The sequence below is a fragment of the Pipistrellus hanaki genome (genome assembly GCF_964339955.1).
Source record: "Pipistrellus hanaki genome assembly, chromosome: 16".
In the NCBI taxonomy this organism is placed as follows: domain Eukaryota; kingdom Metazoa; phylum Chordata; class Mammalia; order Chiroptera; family Vespertilionidae; genus Pipistrellus; species Pipistrellus hanaki.
Genome location: NC_140518.1, coordinates 19572288 through 19595806, shown reverse-complemented (window position 1 = coordinate 19595806; position 23519 = coordinate 19572288). Strand labels below are relative to the sequence as shown.

The 23519-nt window shown below is 37.6% G+C and overlaps 1 protein-coding gene across 1 annotated transcript in view; it reads right to left on the bottom strand.

Annotated features, from left to right (window-relative positions):
- VMP1 (vacuole membrane protein 1) overlaps window positions 1-23519 on the bottom strand; it is a 99902-nt gene that overhangs the window by 65854 nt on the left and 10529 nt on the right. The window contains exons 2-5 of the mRNA XM_084861747.1: window positions 21376-21477; window positions 20807-20942; window positions 19016-19106; window positions 18341-18451 (exon numbers count right to left, since the gene is read on the bottom strand). Coding sequence (XP_084717873.1) covers window positions 18341-18451; window positions 19016-19106; window positions 20807-20942; window positions 21376-21451 — 414 coding nt within the window. The 5' untranslated portion in view covers window positions 21452-21477. The remainder of the gene's footprint in view (window positions 1-18340; window positions 18452-19015; window positions 19107-20806; window positions 20943-21375; window positions 21478-23519) is intronic.

Here is a 23519-nt window from a genome sequence, read left to right as displayed (position 1 = left end):
TGAAAAAAGATATTCATAAATCTAAGCTACATTCCTCCCTAACAAAATGGGTATTTTTGTTCAAATAAAATCTAAGAAATGAAGTTCTACTCTTAGCACTGAATCAATTAGTTATTAGGTTTTTCTGAACCTATGTGAAGAATTCTTTAGTTGGTTCCTCATTTTCTTGTGTTTTAATTTCTAGAAATCTATAAATAGTAATATCTAAGTTTTAAAGTACTTATAGTATGTTTTTTAAAAGAATGCTTTTGAGTATTCAGGTCTTAACAAATATTATTAGCCATGAAATCTACAACTGCTCCTTTGAATACTATGTACAAAAGAGATTTCACAAATGGGGAAGAAAAAGACTATTTTATAATCCTAAAAAATAATATACCACGTTTAAAGTTTGGGGAATTCAGAATCACTGAATAATCAGTAAAAAAAAAAATTCTCACTGTACACTTATAGCTAAGCATTAGATATAATTTAAGAAAAAATTGTAACTTTCACCTTTACTGTTTGAAAACACAAAAGAGAAATGTTATATAAGTAAAACAGAAAAAAATTCAAGTTTGTCCATGATATCTCTATACAACTGTCCCCTTTGGATTGCAGGAACAGTCTACCTCTGAGTTCTAGAAAAAATTAAACTTTTCGAGGAGATAAAATAATGAGATTTTTGTGTCTAAAAAGGGAAATTTTCAGTCATCTGATGAGAATTTTTTTCCCTAAAAGAAAGGACAGTTCATTCACACAACTACACTGATATATATACTTTCCATAACCACACTAGTAAGTCATGATTACTCAGCCTTAGAGCCAGATGTGGTGGTTCCCAGACAAAACGAATACAAATAAATTGTCTTTTGTTCATTCTCAAGAGTCCATTTAGCCTATACCTGACATTTCAGCTCTTCAATATAACTGACTTGACTGAAATATTAGTTACATAAAAAAACAAAAACAAAAAAATCTTTTTTACTAGAAGCATTTGAAAAGAAATACATATTCAAACTACCTTTTAAGTGTATTTTCTAAAACCTCCAAGTCCTATTACTATGTATCAAATATGAAGGAATCACATTTTAACCATACAAAATGGAGAAACATGGGAACAAACAAACAGCTATGGTGTAAGAAGAAAAGACTACCTGGACAGAACCACCATAAAAATAACACAGTGTTACAGTTTTTATGGGAGCATGCAGGTATTCGTATGTTGTTGTTTTTTTTAATTTTATCCGTATGTATTGACTACAGATCCTGGGCTGTGGCTGAGGGTTTTCCACCTCAGCTCATGAAGTAACTGGTACAGACTTTTCCTACAGCAAACAACTAGAAAACTGGACAAAAGTATATGGAACACTTCTTTTTAGACACTGCACCACAGGACTACTGGCTGATAAGAGAAGGGATACAAATGAGGATAATCTATGAGGACTCTGGCTCCTACTTGTAGACACACCCTGACAGTAAAATCTACAGTCCAAAGAGGAGGAGCCCATGCACAGCATGGAGGTCTTGCTAAGATCAGGAAGAAACGGAATCCTATAGAATAAAAAGCTAATATACTAATTAGACCGAACAGCAGAACGCCTTCCAGATGAAGCAGGGGCTGCGAGACTGTGAGTGCTGATCCCCTTGCACGAATTTTGTGCATCGGCTTCTAGTATATAAAAAAGAACAAAGTGGAATGTCTAGAGCTAAAAGCATAATATTCGAATAGAAAAATTCATTAGACAGATCATCAACTGCAGAAGAAAATATAAAGAACTTGAACACAGGGAAATGGAAAATATTCAAACAGAGAGTGAAGGCTATGAAAGAAATTAACCTCTATAACCTGATAAATAACACCAAACAGTATAATATACACGTGATTGAAATCCTAGAGAGAAAAAGTGTGTGCTTGTGTGGGAGAGTTATAAATAAATAAATAAATAAATAAATACACACACACACACACACACACACACACACACACACACACTTGAAGAAATAGTCAACTGTTTTCAAGATTTGATGAAAAACTCCAATTCATCAGCTCAGTGATCTAAAATAACTCAATCAATTAGTCAGGATCAAGAGAAAAAAAATAAAACATCAAATTGCTGAAAATCATGATCGTATCATATTAAATTGCTAGAACTCAGTAATAACAAGAAAACCTTAAAGCAATCAGAGGGGATAAAAATAACACACTATCTATAGGAAAATATAGATAAGACTTATCAGACATAATTCAAACCAAAATACAATGGGAAAATTTCTCTAAAATATTTAAAAGAAAAAAAAAAACACCTGCCAATTTAGAATCCATGGAAAATATATTTCAAAAATAAAGATGAAATAAAAACATTTTCAGACCAAAAAAAAAAGCAAAAGAATTTGTTCCAGTAGATCTGTAGTATAATATGTGTTAAAAGAAATTCTTAGAAGAAAAGTGATACCGGATGGAAATTTTAATGTACACAAAGGAGTGAAGAGCACTGAAAATATAGAAGACCCTTCCTCATTTTAAAATCTCTTTAAAAAAATAACTAGTTGTTTAGAGCAAAAAGATGACATATGTAAAAGTAAAATACATGACAAGAGCATAAAGTATGGGACAGATAAAAGAAGTATACTATTGTAAGGTGGTTACATTATATATATTGTACTTTAAAAATGCTCAATCCAAAGAAGGTAGGAAAAGAAGAATAAAAAAATAGGTGGGAGAAACATTCTGAGGGTAGACTTAAACCCATCCATACTGATAACTACATTAACTATAACTGTACCAAACACACAAATAAAAAGCAGAGTGTTAGACTAGATTAAAAATCAAGACTCCAGTACATGCTGTGTATAAGTAATATTAAATACCTAAACCCAAAAGTACACTAAATAAATGAAAAATATAAACTACTTAAAAATAATCACAAAAAAGACAGAGTGACTACATTAATATCAGATAAAGTAGACTTCAGGCTAGGGAATTCCTAGAGATGAATAAAGACATTTCATAGTGATAAAGGGCTAATTCTCAGAAAAACAAAACAATTCCAAATGTGGAAGTACCCTTTAACAGACTATCAAAATATATTAGGTAAAAACTAACAAAACTGAAAGGAGAAATAATTCTACAATTATAGTTGTGAATTTCAACATCTTTCTCTTTTTCTTTTTAAAATACATTTTATTTATTTATTTATTTATTTATTTAATTTTTTTTTTTTTACAGAGAAGAAGGGAGAGGGATAGAGAGTTAGAAACATCAATCAGCTGCCTCCTGCACACATGCCCTTGACCGGAATCGAACCTGGGAGGGACCCTTCAGTTCACAGGCTGACGCTCTATCCACTGAGCCAAACCAGTTAGGGCTGTCCTTCTCTTTTTAGATGATAGATCAAGTAAACTGACAACTAGTATAAATATGAAAGACTTGAACAATATAAAACACTCCACTCAGTAATAGCCAAATACATATTCTTTTCAGCAAGAATAGACCATATGCTGGGGTGTAAAATGAGCCTCAGCTCATTTAAAAGAATGTATCGTGTGGCAAGGTAAACATCAATACAAGGAGTACTTAAGGAAAAATGGCAAATAGAGGTCCTCAAAGATTAATTTTTCCATTTGAGGACCGTGTCCTTTTTCTTTGTGGTGGTAATAAAAGGAAATCAAACAGCTATATACAGCCCGGACTGTTATTCCCCAGCACAGGAAACTCTATGAATTCCCTAGCAACAAGGTCACAAGTCACAGTCACTGATGGCAGAGCTCCTGAGAGTTCCTAATTGCCGTCAGTGGAGGGTCCTTCACCAGTGGTGATAAGGAGGTTGAACTTCACGATGGTGATGAGATATATACTCCCATCAGAGTGACAGGTTTTGGGGCCCATTATTGGGAGCGGGAGTAAATCAGTGTAGTCATTCTAAGTGAAGTCGACTCAACAAGATTGCTCCAGTTGTTTGTGACATATCGAACATCTGGTTTTGCTTCAGTTCAAAGCCTTATGTATCCAGTCTCATGAGCTGTATTACATTATATTTTCCGAAGTTTGCATAATGGAATAATTCTGCCTGTCCAGAATAAAAGATGTAGCGCTTGGCCAGGCAAGACTATGTCTGGGTGAGAGCAAATCCATAGTTAGACCATGGATAAGATTTCTAATAAGAGCAGATATAGGTATTGGTGAAAAAAAGTATTTTAACTTAAAAAAATTATATTTAGTAAAATGACAAATTAGTATGTGCATTGCTGCTTCACAAAAAAGAAAAAAAAGAAAAAAGAAAAAGTGTTTCCTGTCTTTTGAACTTACTGTAAGGGCCTTTTCTTCCAGAGACATTTCTTAACAAGTAACAACTTAAAATGGTCATATCAATTCACTATGAGCTTAATTTATCCAAGCCTCATTATCAATCAAGATGAAGAATATGATATCACATTAAGAGTACAGTGTGTGCATGTGTGAGTTTTTGTAAGGAAGATGAGCAGGTAGGCAGGCAGACAGATAGACATTCTTCTACCCCAGGCAGCTCTCAGAACTGATAAAACATTCCTCAAAACTGGAGTTGTTTGCATAACATCTGTAATGTCAATTCATAACCTAATCCATCATCCATACAGAGAAGTCAAGTGAGATCCCAAAGGCAACATTTCCAATTAGCTTTGTCTGGAAAGTTGAGGGCAAAGGTAATAACATCAGGAACCCTGTGCTGATTCACTGGGAAAACATTTGTTTGCCACACTCCTTCACTGAAGGAACAAAAGGAGTCAGTGGTTCGTCTGGAATGTGATTCATTAGGAATATCTTGGTGATAAATGAAAGATGACAAATGGTTATGTGCATGACTTGCAAAACCTTTGTTTTCTTTAAGTCCTACTTTAGAAATGCTTTTACAAACAGGAATTCTATTTAAATTCTCTTAATTTTTGCTTTTCTCATTATAGTCAGAAAGCTTAAATAAAGTTATGGTGTACAGCAGATTCTAGAAGGCTGGAGAATAAACTATTGGCTCCAAATGGGCTCTGAGAAGTTTAACTAGTGTTTATATTCTTTTTGTGAAAAAAAGTTTCAAGTTTACAAATTAAGCCTGTAGTCCTTCTCTATAAAATGCAGTACAGTGTGTCAAAGCAGTAATCTGGGCATTGGCTAATGTGGGTTTCCGTTTTTTGAAGCTGTTACTTACTATAGATAATCCAACTTCTTCTCAGATTCCTCATTTGGTCAAAAGTCTAACAATAATAATTGTGATTGTTGAAACCGGTTTGGCTCAGTGGATAGAGCGTTGGCCTGCAAAATGAAGGGTCCCAGGTTCGATTCCGGTCAAGGGCATGTACCTTGGTTGTGGGCACACCCCCAGTAGGGAATAAAATATATATTTTTAAAAATTCAATAAAATATATTTTAAAAAATTTCAAACTGCAGTGTTTTTTGTTTTTTTTTTTAAATTGTGATTATAATGCTTGCACAACCCAGATAACAGGGCAAGAATCCATATTACATAGTAAAAGTATTATGTTAAATATCAAATTGCTAATCAAAACAAAAATCATTCATGTTCCACTTCATAAGGACCTGTCTTTGAAGTCATTTTTATAATATGAATCAGTCCATAAATAAAGACGTTTCACTTTTCTTTTCTAAACCTAAGCAATTTTTTTTGGAGGGGGGACAATTCAGATAGGAAGAGGGAGAGATAGAAATAGCAATTATGAGAGAGAATCATTGATCGGCTGCCTCCTGCATACCCCCTCCTGGGGTTCAAGCCCGCAACCCAGGCATGTGCCCTTGACAGGAATCAAACCTAGTACCGTGTTTCCCCGAAAATAAGACATCCTCCGAAAATAAGACCTAGCGCATGGAAAGATAAGACATCCCCTGAAAATAAGACCTAGCACAACTTTGGGAGAAAAAATTAATATAAGACACTGTCTTATTTTCGGGGAAACAGGGTACCATTCAGTCCAAAAACTGACACTCTATTCACTGAGCCAAACCAGCCAGGGCAACCTAAGCAACTTAAAAACAACAACAACAACTACAACAACAAAATATATATATATATAATATATTATTGATTTTTTTTACAGAGAGGAAGGGAGAGAGATAGAAAGTTAGAAACACTGATAAGACAGAAACATCGATCAGCTGTCTCCTGCACCCCCCACCCCCTTACACACACATATACTGGGGATGTGCCCGCAACCAAGGTACGTGCCCCTTGACCGGAATCGAACCTGGGACCCTTCAGTCCAAAGACCGATGCTCTATCCACTGAGCCAAACCGGTTTTCGGCCTTAAGCAACTTTTGATCGTAAAGTTGATTTAAGTGTTCAGGAGAAATGGACTACATACTTCCATCAGAGTTTTAAAAAAGGCTATATATTGTTAAAACCTATACCCAACAGAACAGATTTTAGCTACACTGTATCTTAGCTGTGATTTAAGCACACATTAATAGTGACTTAGGGCAGGAAGTTATCCAGCCTGTGCAGACCCCTTTGTTTGGTGAAAACCCAGCCCCGCGTCCTGCAGACCGTGTTTTCTTCTTTGATGTGGTGATGTTCATGAGAGTTAATACATGAGTCACTCCTTGGGGAAAGACAGGGTGAAGAGCAGATCATGCACTCATCAAAAAAGGGCAAACAAACCTTTTCTAAGAAAGGCCTGTTGGCCTTCCGGGAAGAGCCCTGAGTCACCGCCTGCTTACAGGCAGAGTCATTATACCTCTACAGAGCAGAACCAAGTCACACCAGAACCTTCCTTTTGGCAATCTCTACCCTTTTGTCTCTTACAGAGGCACAGACATTGAACAATGAAGCAACAATCAGAAGTCAAGCAGAAAAAGAGGTAAAGAGGTTGCCTAACAATTAAAAAAAAGAAAAAAGTTTATGCCACCTGGTGGCATTAAACAACTACAATATTTCTCTTACTTAAACTGCCACACTTTCATTTCAATTCACAGAGATGCAAATAATAATTACTTTAGGCAGTCAATAGCCGTGTGTTGAAAAGCATAGTAAATGTCTATACATAAGAAAAAAAATAGCTTTATAATCCTATATTAGGGGCCTGGTGCATGGATTCATGCCCCAGTGAGGTCCTTCGGCCTGGCCTGTGGGGATCTGCCGAAACTGGCTCTCTGACATCCTCTGAGGGGTCTGGATTGCAAGAAGGAGCAGGCCAGGCCAAGGGACCCTGTAGGTGCACAACTGAGGTTGAGGAGGGACTGAGGGAAGGCCCCAGGGCATGTCTGGCCAATCTTGCCCAGTTGTGATCAGCTGGACCCCAGCAGTAAGCTAACCTACCAGTCAGAGCATCTGCCCCCTGGTGGTCAGTGTGAATCATACTGACTGGTTGAACGGTTGAACAAATGGTCAAACACAATTATGCAAATTGACCAAAGAGCGAAATGACTGGTTCTCATGATGCGCACTGACCAATATGGGGCAGACGCTTAACACAGGAGCTGCCCCCTGGTGGTCAGTGTGCTCCCATAGGGAAAGCACCGCTCAGCCAGAAGCCGGGCTCATGGCTGGTGAGCAGTGGTGGTGGCAGAGCCTCTCCCGCCTCCGCAGCAGTGCTAAGGATGTCCGACCGACGGTTCCCCGACTGCGAGTGGGCACAGGCTGGGCTGAGGGACCCCCCTCACTGCAAGTGCACAAATTTCATGCACTGGGCCTCTAGTAGTCTATAAAGAATTATATCCATACGATACAGTAAAGAAACAGGGTGCTCTATAAATATTCGATAGCAATCAAGATGTCAGATTTTTAAAATGTACAATTTTTACCACATAGTTTAGTAATGAAAAAATTCTAAACTTTAAAGCAGAAACTGCCTCTGAATCTTTTTAAAAAAAATAAATCTTTATTGCTCAGATTATTACACTTGTTTCCCCTCTCCCCCCCCCCCCCCCCCATAGCTCTCTGCCTCTGAATCTTATACAAGGAAAAATATCTCACAACTTTCTTTGTACTTATTTTATAACAAAGAGCAAAAAATGTTTTCTGTTAAAAGGGTCATATTGAACAAACGACCTGTACCATTCAAATAATAATGCCTTCATGTTGCAGCTGCTAAGAAAAACGGATCTATTCCACAATGTAATTAAACAGTCCTAATACTTTGCCACACCCCAACTGCATGTAGTTGGGACAACTCTATACTTTGAAATTTCTCCCCTTTGATTCCCAAATGGTTCAAGGAGAAGCCAAAGACAAAAGTTATCTGTAAAATATATTCAACCTTCTATTTATAGCTGAATATTCGGGTACCTTTTAAAATTATAAAATGACTGTTGACAGTTTTTGCTCTTGGGCTTCTTTGTCTGGGAGCTGGCCTGATTTGGAAGAAATGTGGGCTTTGTTAAGCCTTTCTTCAGGAAACTGCTCCACCTGGTGTCAAAAACTGTTCATACATCACATTATTTGGGACTTGTCATTGCTTGCAGAATTCATTCTCTTTGTTATTATTAAGCGGAACAAATTTTATCAACCATCAATTGCAAATAGAGCCTACAGATGGCTCTTTAATTGTCTGCTTGTCTTGTAATTTGATGAATAATTACAATGCATAGGGAGAATGTCTGAGATACATTTCCCATTATCAAGTACCAAACAAAGTTCCTGTGGTTTTGTTTGTTTGTTTGTTTGTTAATCTGGTTGTTTACAGAATTATGAGTCATGTTTTTCTAGTACTAAAAATAATTCTAAGGTGGATACTGAAATAATCCCATTACTTCTCCCAACTATTTATAACAATCTAAATTTAATCCATAAATTATTTCTCAAAAGGATTGCAATGTTATAAAAACTTGTATGTAATAAATGCAAATATCAATGGTTAAAACACATATCTGCGGGGGGGCGGGGGAGGTCTGAGTAGAGATGGGCAAAATGGGGACATCTGTAATAGTGTCAATAATAAAAATAAAGAATAAAAAAAACAACAACCATAAAATTATAGCTAAATCTGCCTAAACCGGTTTGGCTCAAGTGGATAGAGCGTCGGCCTACAGACTCAAGGGCATGTACCTTAGTTGCAGGCACATCCCCTGTGGGAGGTGTGCAGGAGGTGGCTGATCGATGTTTCTCTCTCATTAAGCTCTCTATCCCTCTCCCTTCCTCACTGTAAAAAAAAAAATAAAAAAAAATTGTAACTAAATCTTGCTATCAGGCAGCTCATTTGGAAAAACTCTTGCAATTTACTTTTTATGTAAAGCATTTCTTTCCCTTGCTGGTTTCCTATACCATTCAAGCATCTGCAGTGGTCTTTTCTAAAACACCATGTTAAGTGTGACACTGTTACTCAGAGAAGAGTAGTGAGCAGATCTAAGGCACGTGCTATGTGTACTAGTAAGTCCTCAGAAAGTGGCTGGTTCACTGACTCCCAAGCTCAACATGCTTCTTCCCGTGTACCCCTGTGGTCCCACAGAAGACAGGTTTGCCAGGATATATCCTTGGCCAGTCTCACTTTTCTGGGTTTTCTCTGTAACAAGGTATTAACCTTGTTATTATTTGCTCTTTTCTCATCTCTATGATGTCTTTAAACAGATGGGTTTTTTTTATTTTTAATTTTATCGATCTTTTTACGATACTTTCACAAGAGTTATCCAAATTACCTAGTCTATCATCACTGGAAATGAAAATGATCAGTGTTTTTCAACTATGCTATGGCATACTGCTACATTAAAATCAACTCTGGGAAATGTTGCTTATAATTTCTTTATTTTTAAAATGTTTTCATTGATTTTTAAGAGAGGAAGCAAGGATAGAGTGAAACATCAATGAGAAAGAGAGAAAAATTGAGAGATTGCCTCCTGCAGGACCCACACCGGGGATTGAGCCAAAAACCCAGCCATTTGCCCTGATGGGGAATCGCACCAGCAACCTCTTGGTGCACAGGATGACGCTCAACCAGCTGAGCCACAATGGCCAGGGCACTTATAATTTCTTAAGAATAACAGCTAAAGCCTGTAAGTTAAAAATGGTTGCTTTTTAAAAACAAAATCAGAGTAAAGATAATAATATAATAATAGCAGCTACAATTTATTGAGTATTTTACATTTACTAGTCACTGAGCTGAAAAGTGCATACATCTGTTATTTCATTTAATCTTCAAAACACCTAATAATAGGTATTATTATTTCATTTAAAATTGAATAAAATGAGGCTTAAACATGAATAAATTCACCAAATATCACCATCTATATATATAAAAGTCTATTCAACAGTTAGGACTAAACAACTGGAATGACCAGCTGACCAGTCGCTATGACGCACACTAACCACCAGGGGGCAGACCCTCAATGCAGGAGCGTCCCCCTGGTGGTCAGTGCGCTCTCACAGCCAACCTTCTATGGCCCTACAGTCCCTTTCCTGGCTGGCCAACTTCCTGTGGTCACCCCCCACCCTGTGCACGGATTTGTGCACTGGGCCTCTAGTTAGAAATAATTTGTCTGGGCATTCAAACCCAGTTGTTTAACTCTGAATATACTCTATTTACCACCCATGACAGAAATGAAATATTTTAGTCCTATAACAAGATCACCTTCAATATCCTGCACATTCTTAAATATTAAAGAAAAAGATGGAATTATGCTTTGACTGCTGATAAAGTAATTAATGCATATGGAAAACTATTGAGAAAATTACTTTCACTCACATGCATTAACTGGTATTACACAGGCATAAATAAAGATAAATAGAATATCCTTCTAATATGTTTTTGAAGGGTTTCATCTTCATCCAGAATAGAACCTGCAAATATATAATAGTAGTATATTGGTTGTATGAGCAATGCCACCTAGTGGCAGCCAAATACAGACAACCTAGAAAAAATGTTCTAACAGAGTGGCTGCTTCTTAATCTTTTATGGGTTAGAGAGACTATACGTCCTTTTTGCCAGAAAGATACATACTTGCAAAGACACATAGTAATATTTACAGTATTTTAGGGAATTAAAAGACCTCCTAAAGTCCATTTGTTGACCATTAAAACTAATTTGAAAGAATATATGCACCCCCATGTTCACTGCAGCTTATTTCTAAATAGTAGCCCTGTGCGTGAATCTGTGCGCCAGTAGCTCTCTGCGGGGCCTGGTTGCTCCTCACCCGCTGCCCAGAGGCTCTCCATGGCCCAGGGGCCCATCCCTGGCCCAGAGGCTCTCCATGGCCCAGGGGCCCATCCCTGACCCAGAGGCTCTCCATGGCCCAGGGGCCCATCCATGGCCCAGAGGCTCTCCATGGCCCAGGGGCCCATCCCTGGCCAGGCACGGAACATTTGCCTCATCGCCAGGGCGACAACACAAGTGTTCCTCCTGCCCCAGCTGCTCCGTGCCCGCTGCCCAGAGGCCCTCTGCAGCCGGGTGGAATGCTTGCCTCGTCGCTATGGCAACAAAGCAAGCATTCTGCCAGGCCACTCAAGCTGCCCGCTCTCAGCGGCTGCCCCTCCACCCCACCTCATCCCGGGACTGGAGGACTCTGGCAGGGCTGAGAGGACTGGGCACCTCCATCTTTATGATGGAGTGACGGTAATTTGCATATTACCATTTTATTAGATAGGATAGCCAAAATATGGAAACAATCCAAGTATCCATCAGCAAACAACTGGGGGGTGAAAATTGTGGTATATGATATTTGGCCATAAAAAAGAATGAAATCTTACCTTTTGTAACAGCATAAATGAACCAAAAGGGTATTATGCTAAGTGAAGTTAAATCAGACAGAGAAAGAAAAATACCATATGATTTCACTTGTATGTGGAATCTAAAGAACAAAATAATAGAAATAGACTCATAGATAACAGAACAGACTGATGGTTGCCAGAGGAAAGAGTTTGAAGGTCTGGATGAAAAGGTGAAGGGATAAAGAAGTACAAATTGTAGTTACAGAATAGTTAGAGGGATATAAATTACAGCATAGGGAATACAGTCAATATTGTAACTATGTATGGGGACAGGTGGGTACTTGAAATACTGGGAGTACCACTTTGTAAAGTATATGACTGTCTAACCACTATACTGCACATCTGAAACAAATACAGAATAAATAAAATTGTTTATTGATAACTTAAAAATCAAGACAAACTTTCCATTTTAAAGGCAGATATATAGGTATCTAATATTTTAGTAAATAAAGTAACACTTTCAGATCAGCATTTAGTGGTATTCTCCTAACATGGCCACTTGTGTTTTTTTTGTGTGTGTTTTTTTTAATATATTTTATTGATTTTTTTTTTACAGAGAGGGAGGGATAGAGAGTTAGCAACATCGATGAGAGAGAAACACCTATCAGCTGCCTCCTGCACACCCCCTACTGGGGATGTGCCCGCAACCAAGGTACATGCCCTGGACAGGAATCGAACCCGGGACCCTTCAGTCCGCAGGCCGACGCTCTATCCACTGCGCCAAACCGGTTTCGGCAACCACTTGTTTTTTGACTAGAACTTAAACTCAAAAATGTATAATATGAGAATGTTAACATCACGTCTCCCTAAGTGAGGATTATGTAATGCCTCATAAAAGAAAGCAGGTACACAGGAGGCCCTCAGGTTACTACGGAGACCCATTCCTATGGCACGGGATGTAATGTGATTTTCGCTGTAAGTCAGAACCCACCTACATAAGCATCTACATCATTCACATGGAGCACATTCACAGCAGTAATGAAGTGAAACAGTATAAAAAATTTAAAAGGTAACAATACCTGACCTTCACTTGTGGTAAATAAATAATAAAAGACATAAAGCACATTTGTACATACATTGAAATGACGGAACTTTTTTTTTGTATAAATGGGAGATGGTGATGCAACCACAAAACGACCTACGTTGAGTGCGACATAACCTGAGGACTGTCTTTAATTAGAACTTTCCAAACACAGTCACATTTCACAAATATAAAACAAAAGGAATGGTTGCTCAGCTGGTGCAGCTCAGTGGTTGAATGTTGACCTATGAACCTGGAGGTCACAGTTCGATTCCAGGTCAGGGCATAGGCCTAGGCTGTGGGTTCAGATCCCAGTGGGGGACGTACAGGAGGCAGCTGATCAATGATTTTCTCTCATTATTGGTGTGTGTTTTTTCCCCTCTCTCCCCCCCCTTCCTCCTTGAAATCAATAAATATACAGATTATTATGTATATTATTATTATTATTATATTATAACCAGATTATTATGACCACCTGGCATCTGTAGGCAAATTAGCCATACACTGCATCGTGTGGGATAAGGAAGCTGAAGGCCTATTCGAACACCTTTGCTGTCTGCAGTTACCAAGATAAAACATCTCCAATTCACACAGGAACACAAGGATTGGACAGTCGAGCATTGGAAAAAAGTCATGTGGTCCAATGAATCACGTTTCCAGTTGCATCATGCAGGTGGCAGAGTGAGAATTTCACGGAAACAGCATGAAAGCATGCACCCCGCATGCATGAGTACAACCCTTCAAGCTGGTGGGGGCAGTGTTATGGTTTGGGGCATGTTTTCCTGGCATGACTTGGGCCCTTCAATTCGTGTGGAACAACATCTGAATAGCACAACATATCTATCCTGTTTCCCCGAAAATAAGACAGGGTCTTATATTAATTTTGCTCCCAAAGATGCGCTAGGTCTTATTTTCAGGGGATGTCTTCTTTTTCCACAAAGAAGAATATGGTACACATTTATTGTTAAATGAAAATAAAGGAAATTTATTACTTGTATACGGTACAGTAGTACGGTAGTTGTCAACACAAACCAGACAAACTGTGAATCATACAGTATCAAGAATTTACTCGTTTATTCAATGACAATCGTGTCATCATCATCTGGAACATCATCATAACAATCCAATTCCTGAATTTCCTGGTGAATTTCTTGTGACTCCATTTCTTTCAGAACCAGTGGACCAAATCTCTCATGTTTAGCCTAGGGGGGGGGCCTTATTTTCAGGGGGATTTCTTATATTTCACTCAGAAGGAAACCTGTAAGTAGGTCTTATTTTCAAGGAAACATGGTAAGAATCGTTGCTGATCAAGTTCATACTATCATGTTGATGGTGTATCCCAATGGAGATGGCTTCTTCCAACAAGACAACGCACCATGCCATGGTGCTCGTATTGTGCAGGAGTGGTTTCAAGAGCATGAGGGAGACTTTATCTTGCTTAGGTGGCCCTCACCATCACCAGATCCCAATCCAATTGAGCATTTGTGGGATGAAATTAAAAGAGCCACCAGGCAGCTGGTTCCACAACCATCAAATCTCACAGAACTGGACAGGGCTATTCATCAGCCATGGTGTCAGATTCCTCGCATTCCCTTTCAACATCTCATGGAGTCAAGGCCAAGAATAATTGCCGCAGTATTAAAGGCAAAAGGTGGACCAGCGAAGTACTGATGGGGTGGTCATAATAATCTGGCCTCTCAGTGTATATTTGACAAAATGCTGACCTTCTATCATCAAGAAAGTGTTTTTACAACCTAATCAGAGATTATTTGGAATGACTTCTAAAATAATAACACAGATCAAGTTTGTAAACCTTTATTTGATTCTCCTTTGCCTCTGGTTTCCTGCTTATTTTTCTCTATTCTATAACTGCCAAAGTTCACAAATGGATAGTCTATACTAATACTTACTGATAACATTTTTTTATTACACATTTGCTATTAACTACCTTAGCTCTTGGGAGAGCTACATAAAATATTTCGTGTAAAGTACTGAGCAGAGAGCACAGCGATTCAATAAACGTTAACTAGTCTATCGGTAAGGACAGGCTATAACAAACAACCCCCAGACCTCAAGAGCTTCCTCTGCATATCCATCCCAGGTTAGCAAAGGAAATGTGTTCATCACAGTCAGACACTCAGCCTCCATCTTGACACAATATGTAGGTGAAAAGGAATATGACAAACCTTGAAGCTTCATCAATTTTATAAAGAACATCCATAAAAAACCTATAGCTAACATAATATTTGATGGTGAGAAATTACAAGCTTTTCCACTAAGACTGGGAACAAGGCAGGATGGCTCCTCATGACTCCTATTCAACATCATACTGGAAGATCTAGCTAACGCAGTAAGATAAGAAAAGGAAATGAAAGAGTATACAGAGTGAGAAAGAAGAAATAAAGCTATCTTTATTTGCATATGAGATGGTTTATCTGTGTAAAATATTCTAAAGAATTGATTAAAAAAATCCTGAAACTATTAAGTGATTATAGCAAGGTTGCAGGATACAAGGATAATACACAAAAAGTCAACTGTTTTCCTATAATATTAGCAATTAATATACACAATCCATAAATCATGTCCCTAAGTATATATTTATCCAAAAAAAGTAGAAAACTTTTATACACAGAAAAACTTGCACACTAAATGTTTATATCAGCTTTATTAATAATTACCACAACCTGGAAACTACTATGATCTCCTTTAATAAAGGAATGGGTAAATAAATGGTAGTAGCAAAACCAGAAAATGGAATATTATTCAGCGATTAAAAAATAAATAAATCAGGGACCGGCGGTGTGACTCAGTGAACCAGGAGGTCACAGTTCAATTCCTGGTCAGGGCAAATGCCCAGGTTGTGGGTTTAATCCCCAGAGGGGGCCATACAGGAGGCAGCCAATCAGGGACTCACTCTCATCATTAATGTTTGTACCTGTCTCTCCTCCTCCCTTCCTCTCTGAAATCAATTAAAATATTTAAAAAAATAGAAATTTGAAAAATAGGGAAAACTGTGTGTGTGTGTGTGTGTGTGTGTGTGTGTGTGTGAGAGAGAGAGAGAGAGAGAGAGAGAGAGAGAGAGAAAGTATATGAGAACTCTGTCCTTTCTGCTCAATTTTTCTCTAAACCTAAAACTGCTCTAAAAGAATAAAACCTATTTATTAAAAAAAAGAAAGAAAGAAAGAAAGCAAGCAAGAAAGAAAGTTTTCTTACTCCTTTACAAACTTTCCTTTTTGCTCTATCCAACCACTGGCACCAGGTGAAGATTTAATTTACCTTACAATATAATTAATATCCCTTTAAATTTCACTTTTCAGATATTTATAATAGGCACTTAATAAACAAATGAACATATAACTCTTTCTATTCAGTTAATAATATCAATATCTACTTACTTAGGTAAAACTTATCTTTGACTCCTTCTTCCCCCATACTGAAGCATGTCATCTCTGTACCAATAAAATTTCTCTAAGATTTAACCTATTTCACTATAATGCCATTGTCATTCCAACTACTCTTGAAACATTAAAAGTTTTATGCCCTCTTTTATTTTCACACAGCTTGAGTTCTCTGAAAATTTTTTTGAAATATCCCTTTCTCGCCATACTTTTTGGCCACATCCATGGAAGCCTGTGTCTCTCAGAAGGATTACTGTAACTATTCATCTTCTCTCCTACCTTCAATCTATCTCCCAATATAAAGTCAAAATTTTATATTCATAAAATGCTGGTCTGGTTATTTTACTTGCATTTAATTTTAGGACATTTAAAATAATTCTAAATAATTCTATTTACTCAAAAAATCAAATTTACCTAATGTGAAAAAAGTGGACTGATCGACCTTGGACTCCAGTTATCAGCAATAATAATCTACAAAGCTTTTATATAGCTTTATTAGAATACAACACAGTTTCAGGAGTTCCTTGACTGTATTTTCATACTTTCTGAACAAGAATAATATGTTATTTTATAAAGGTTTTGTTTCTCATGGATATCTATTCGAACTTATTGTACACTTTATAAGCTTCATTAAAATCCTTTTAAGGTATAGCAGAATCTGCTGTCTGGGTTACCTTTTAGATACTTTCAAATTAACCAAATGCTACAAATGAGTTCCTTAACCTGGGTTACCGCAGGAAACTCAGAGAGCAGGTCTAGAAAAGAATAGAAAGGTAACTTGTATCCTGTAACTCTCTTCTTTTTTCCCTCAATCTTGACCTCTAGAGTAGCATTATACTTCTAAAAATGTAGTATTAATGAAACACTCATATGGTTTACTTCCCTAGGATTTGTATCTCTATTTGGAATAAAATCAGCAAGCAATCATGAACAGAATTCTAAAATTCCAGGTTTTAAACTTCCATAACTTGAAGAAATTACGAATTAGAGATTAATTTTCAAATAATTCTTCAGACCATTAACTCAGCAGCCTTCAGAACAATAATCCCTTCATACAGGGGTTGACAAACTCATTAATCAACAGAGCCAAATATCAACAGTACAACGATTGAAATTTCTTTTGAGAGCCAGATTTTTTAAACTTAAGCTTCTTCTAACGCCACTTCCTCAAAATAGACCCGCCCAGGCCATGGTATTTTGTGGAAGAGCCACACTTAAGGGGCCAACGAGCCTCATGTGGCTCGTGAGCCGCAGTTTGCCGACCACGTTTGCCTTAATACTTTTCATGCCTGCTTCAGAGATGAATCCGTGAAGCATAGAGACCGGAAGCGTTTGAGCATTTAACACTCTTCAGCAATCAGTACTGCTGTGACAACTTTCCACCTGTTTCCCCCAATCAAGATCAAGCTGTTTTCAAATGTGGAACTGCTGTGAATGTATCCAAGGACAAGAATAGAGTGAAACAAGAGAGGCATCAGGGCACACAATTTACTGAGGCCCTCACTCATCAGCCACACTTAGACATGCCCTGGAAGTGCCTACTAAATTCTGTGCCCTGGATGCCTTGCTCGTCCCCCTCTGGTCCTGGCTCTGCTATTATTCCAGTTTATTTGTCAATGTTCAAGAAAAACCCATTTTTTATCTCTCTAATTTCAACTAAGTAAAAAAAAAAATATTTTTTAGGAGGGGCTCATTTTATACTCAGGTTTAAAAGGATTTAAGAAAGCATTTAGTAATACATATGTGATGCTTCATCAACGACATTCAATAAGAATGTCAAAATATCAATTCAGGTGAGTACATAGTGTTTGAGGGTGTGAGAGAAGACACTGTTTCTCACCGGCTGATTAACAGAGAAAGTAAACTGTCCAAATTAATCCTAAGACTAACATGGAATTTTGTGCATTTAAATAATTTTAATTCTTAAAAGGATAATTGCATAACTAAAAGAACCATTATCCCAAGATCTGGAAAGCAAAAAACATTTCCTGGCTAAATTAATTTAAGGAAACAGTAGCATTTCCTTAAGAGGTCCCCCCCCCCTTCTCTTTTTTGTTCCCCCTTCTATTTTTAAACCCTCAACCCAAAAGGAAAAACAAAACAGAATTCTAAATAAAACTCAAAGCACTGATCTGAGGATTCGAATGTTTATAAGACACAAAGGTAATTAAATTAAAATCTTGGAATTTTAATGTCTGAAGTAAAAATACCAATAAAAACATAATCTCTTCTAATCTTGCTTATTAAAAGTTATTCTTACCAGATAAAGCAGAAAGGTGTGCAGTCCTGTTCCAAGCCCAACAGAAGACAGAATTCCTAAGCCTATCCAGTAGGCATACAGAAGGAACTGCTTCTCTATTCGCTGCACATACTGAAAAACAGAAGGGTCAAGGTGAAAAACCAAAACCAGAATTTTTAAACAGAAATGTGGTATTTATCAACTACTATCAAAATAAGATAAACCAACTAAATGAAAGAAACTATTAATATTAAAAACTCTTTAAAAGGAATTAATTCCTTCAATATATGATAGCAGAGATGACAAAAAAAAAACACCTCAAACCTCAACGTAGGATGAACATATGTTTGGGTGGATCACAGGAATGTGTTAAAGAAAACCTAAGACTTTGATAGTGAGTAAAGAATTCATGCTGTGTTGAATAAATACCATCAGGAAAGTTACACTTAAAACCTTGAAGCTAAAAAGAGATGATATATACCAAATGTAAATGCTGAGCAGCCATGAACTGCTACAAGAGTATTGTTAAATATGTGGCCTTAAAAGTACATTAAGAAACCGATTATGAGATAAAAACAAACAAATAAACCTAATGTTAAGGGTAGAAATTCTATGAAACCCACAATAGTCCCACTTTGAAACTGTTCGGGATTAGCAAAGGTTCAAGAAGAGAAGCACAGTTGCTGAACTTCTTACCTGTTGATGTGCTCCTTCCACATAATACGTAGCTATAAGCACAGCAAGCAGCAGTAAACAAGACACCACAATGTTTTGACGATGCCATAATCTTAAAAACATATTTAAAAAAATAAAATATCTCAGTTTCATTTTCAAGTTTCAGCATCTCAAGATAATTTCTTATTGAAGCACTTAGGTTATTTAGCTCACCTACAGAATCAATTCTTTCTGTGATAAGCTCTTTTGTCCTTAAACACTATAGTCTCTTGGGGTACAGAAGGAGGTCAAGGGGAGATTCATGGATACAGAACTCAATTTCTTTCTCTTATCCAAATACTAATCTTGTTTACACCAGACTTCTAATTGGGAGAAGCATCCTGTATAATAAAAGGCTAACATGCAATAGACTGAAAGGCAGAACAACCAAACAACTAGTTGCTACAACATGTGCTGACCACCAGGGGGCGCGTGCAGAACATGGTGGGCATTGGCAGGAGTAGGCAGAGCACGGAACATGGTGGGTGTCGGCCACAGCAGGATGGCGGAGCAGTTAAGTGAGGATTCCAGACCAAGGCAGGGCGCCAGTCACTATTATCGGGGCGAGCCTCTGGTAGTTACTGCTAATTCTTTGCTCCCATGTGCCATGGTCCTGCCCAGCGCTTGCACCCGCTGCACTAGAGCCACTGCTCAAACCCACTGCTGGTGCCCAGCGCCAGCCTCAATTGCTTGGCAACATTAGTGGGTGCGAGCAGCGGCTGCGAGCAGCGGCTGCCAGCCCTGATCACCCCTCAGGGCTTCTCCACCTTCCCCTGCTCCTGAGGGGTAATCAGGGCAGCAGCCACTGCTTGCACCTGCTTCTGGTGCAGAGCATTTGGGGCCAGTGCCAGCAGCAGGTGTGAGTGGGACTGGTGCTGTCAGCACGGTGGGAGTGGGTCTGCTGGCAGACAGGGGACCGGGGCCCATGGCAGAAGGGCACGGGCGGGGGTGTGGATGGGCCGAGACCTGCACCTGTGCCCACCACAACCTTGTGGCCCACAGTTCCTTTCAAGGTACACAAATTCATGCACTGGGGCCCTCGTCATAATATAATGGAAAGAGTATTGGCCTCAGAAGACTTGGATCCCTTAAATATTGCACTTTGAGTAAGACACTTAACCAATCTAATTCTGTTTCTCATTTTTTTTCTTTTACATTTTTTAATTAAATTATCTGTGTACATATTTTAACATTGCCCCCCGTTTCTCATTTTTAAAATAATAATAATAATAATAATAATAATAATCATATACTTGTTTTACCTTCTTTATGGAGTTGTTTTTAAGGTTCAAATGAACTAAAAAATGTTTTATAAACTGTAAATACAATAAAAATGTAGGATAATATTACAGATAATAACTTGGAAAGGCAAGGCAAAAATTGATAAGGCATGTAAAAGTTCAACTTGCTCTTTATGATATCTGAAATAGGGCTTAGACACACTCAATTTGAAGATAGAATACATTTCCTTTCTCATTGGCTCAAACTATCAATAACTGTGCCACGTATCCTGAACTTTGTCCTACTACAGAGTAAGTGTATCCAATGTACATAGGCCTTTCTTCTGAAGGTAAAGCCAGAAGAAAAACATCTCCTTTACAGGATTCTGCTTTGCATAAAAGATTCAACATCAGACTGTCAGTGATCAACTGTAAATAATCCAGTGAGCAATTAGCAATATGTTCTCTTAATCTATTTTTCTTCAAACTATAGAAAGAAAAATAAACACGTCCCAGTTAAGGTTTATATAAAAGGCAAAGGAAGACTCTTTACTTTGAGGTCCAGTCCTTCAAGATTTCTAGGATTTCCAGAGAAAAATACTGCAAGGTAATGAGTGGCTGTCTCCACAGGACAATATTCTGCCTTTCTTCCCGCTCCCTCTTCTTCTTTTCATTCACTGAAGAGGGATCTGAAAAACATGAGTGCAGAAATTAAACAAAATGCTCGCTTTTTCCAATCACTTTCAAAATTCATCCCACATTTGAAACTGCACATAAACCTCAAAAAAACAACAACAACGTGGTTCACACTGTGACAATGGGCTGGGTGCTTCTGCTCTATGCAATTATTGTCAGGATACAAGTTTCTCTTTTGTACTGGAATACAACATTATCCCACTTCTATGAAGGGCAATTTAGCATCACTTTATAGGCCTTGACTCATAATTTCTATGAAGAGTAAAAAATATATAATTAATCTTATATACAATATATAAGAACCTTGCATTATTATATAGAATATCATTTTATTAACAAGGTAATAGACTTATTTCTATTTTATTCTAATGAAAAGAATATTACTTAAACCTGTACATATTCTCCCTCCAAACCACCATACTTTACCTGTGAAGTTTCCATTGTATTGTTCCTTGTTCATTGCTACACGTCTCTGGTCACAATTTTTTCCATTCTCTGCCATTTCATAGATCAATAAGCCTTGAGGAGCTAATAAAGCAAAAATAAAATCCAGTGATGCATGACATAATTCTGCTTCGCTCCTATGACTAAATAAAACTGAATACAGAAGCATGGGAGAAACACCACACATGATATCTGAACAACTTGCTTACTGTTTTTGTACTTGGGGTAAAGTTATATGAGATCATACCAGTGGGGCTCTAATCCAATAGTACTGGTTAATTTATAAGAGCATCATCCTGATATACCAAGGTTGTGGGTTCCATCCCCAGTCAGAGCACATACAGGAATCGATCAATGAATGCATAAATAAGTAGAACACAGATCGATATCTTTCTCTCTCTCTCAAAAAAGAAAAAAAAAGTAATAAAATATATAAAGAGGTGAGAGGACACCAGATACTCCTCTCTCTGCATGCACACAGAGGAAAGACCATGTGAGTATACAAGAAAACAGCTGTCTACGAGCCAGAGAGAGAGGTCTCATCAGAAACCAACCCTGTCAGTACCTCAATTTTGGACCTCCAGACTCCGGAACTCTGGAAAAATAAATTTCTGTTATTTAATTCAACTGGTCAATGGTATTCTGTTATGGTAGCCCTAGCAGATTAATACAATGCTGATTAGTATAAACAAGGGGAACCAGATCACAGGAGAGTCCTATTTTTCTTGGTAATATTAATAAGTTGGTATTCTGGTTTGTGAATTTGGTTAGAATAATTCCATCCTCTGGAATCCATTGAGATATATGCTTATTAATATTTATAAGCTAAAAAGCTGAGAATCAGACATTGAAATATGGGATCTATACTTAGATCTGCTGGACTACACTTAACTGTGTAAGCCAGACCATCTTTATCCAGGAAACACCCTAAGTACTTTACTACATGTGTCTTCGAACGGCAACAGTGACTACAGGTTATGTTCATCTTGCCCATTATCATTTTCATCATCATAAAAGGACCAATTTTATAGGGAAACAGGAAAACTTGGTTCCACAAAGCTGCCAATATGTCTTAGCTGATTTGAGGCCATAGCAGGGCAAGCAACCTTCGGACTGGGTACTTCATCTGTATTCCACATACTAGGACCGAATGCATTCTACCCTATTCTAATTCCATTATCCTCAACTGAAAGTAGTTTATTTCTTGGAGCTAAAAAGAATCTTATTGCCATCACATACATCCTAGTTGCATGACTTGGGGAAGTAGTTTAAGTCTTTGCATTTATAAATTTATAAAATTTATAAAATGTTATTAAAAAAATACATCTTATTGATTTTTTACAGAGAGGAAGGGAGAGAGAGATAGTTAGAAACATCGATGAGAGAGAAACATCGATCAGCCGCCTCCTGCACACCCCTTACTGGGGATGTGCCCACAACCAAGGTACATGCCCCTGACTGGAATCAAACCCGGGACCCTTCAGTCTGCAGGCTGACACTCGATCCATTGAGCCAAACCGGTTTCGGCTCCATGTCATTCTTAAATGGTGTGTGTGTGTGTGTTTTGATTTGGGGGCCTCTCAGTAATTTAGTTATCTACTTCTAGAAAAATTATATGTAATTGTCCTGCACAGTGAATGGCACATACCAGGCACTTAATGTGAGTTTACCCACATTCTTTTAATGAATGTCACAATCTTCCATATTTCCACACGGTACATGAGCCATATAACTGATTTCCACAGAATTAGAAAAATCTTGTTATGTTGGATAACAAAAATGAATTATTTAGCATCAATCCAAACATTTTGAAAAGTACTGAAAGGACAATTTGTTAAAAAATTATTATGCGGTAAAAGGGCTCTAGCCTATCTATGTAGCTAGGGTAAGATGAAGCAATCATTTTCAAGGAGAGCACTTTTCACAGCTGAATGCAGTGTAGCATTCACTTTGGAAATCTGAAAAAACAATTATCAGTCAGACTCCTGTATGTGGGAATAAATCCAAAGTATTCCTAGCCTGTTTAAAGGATTGAAATATCTTCAAACAGGAATCTAGCATATCTTCCTGATATCAATGGAATTTACTTTGCACTGACAGTGTTATAATATTAATTTTAATGCCTT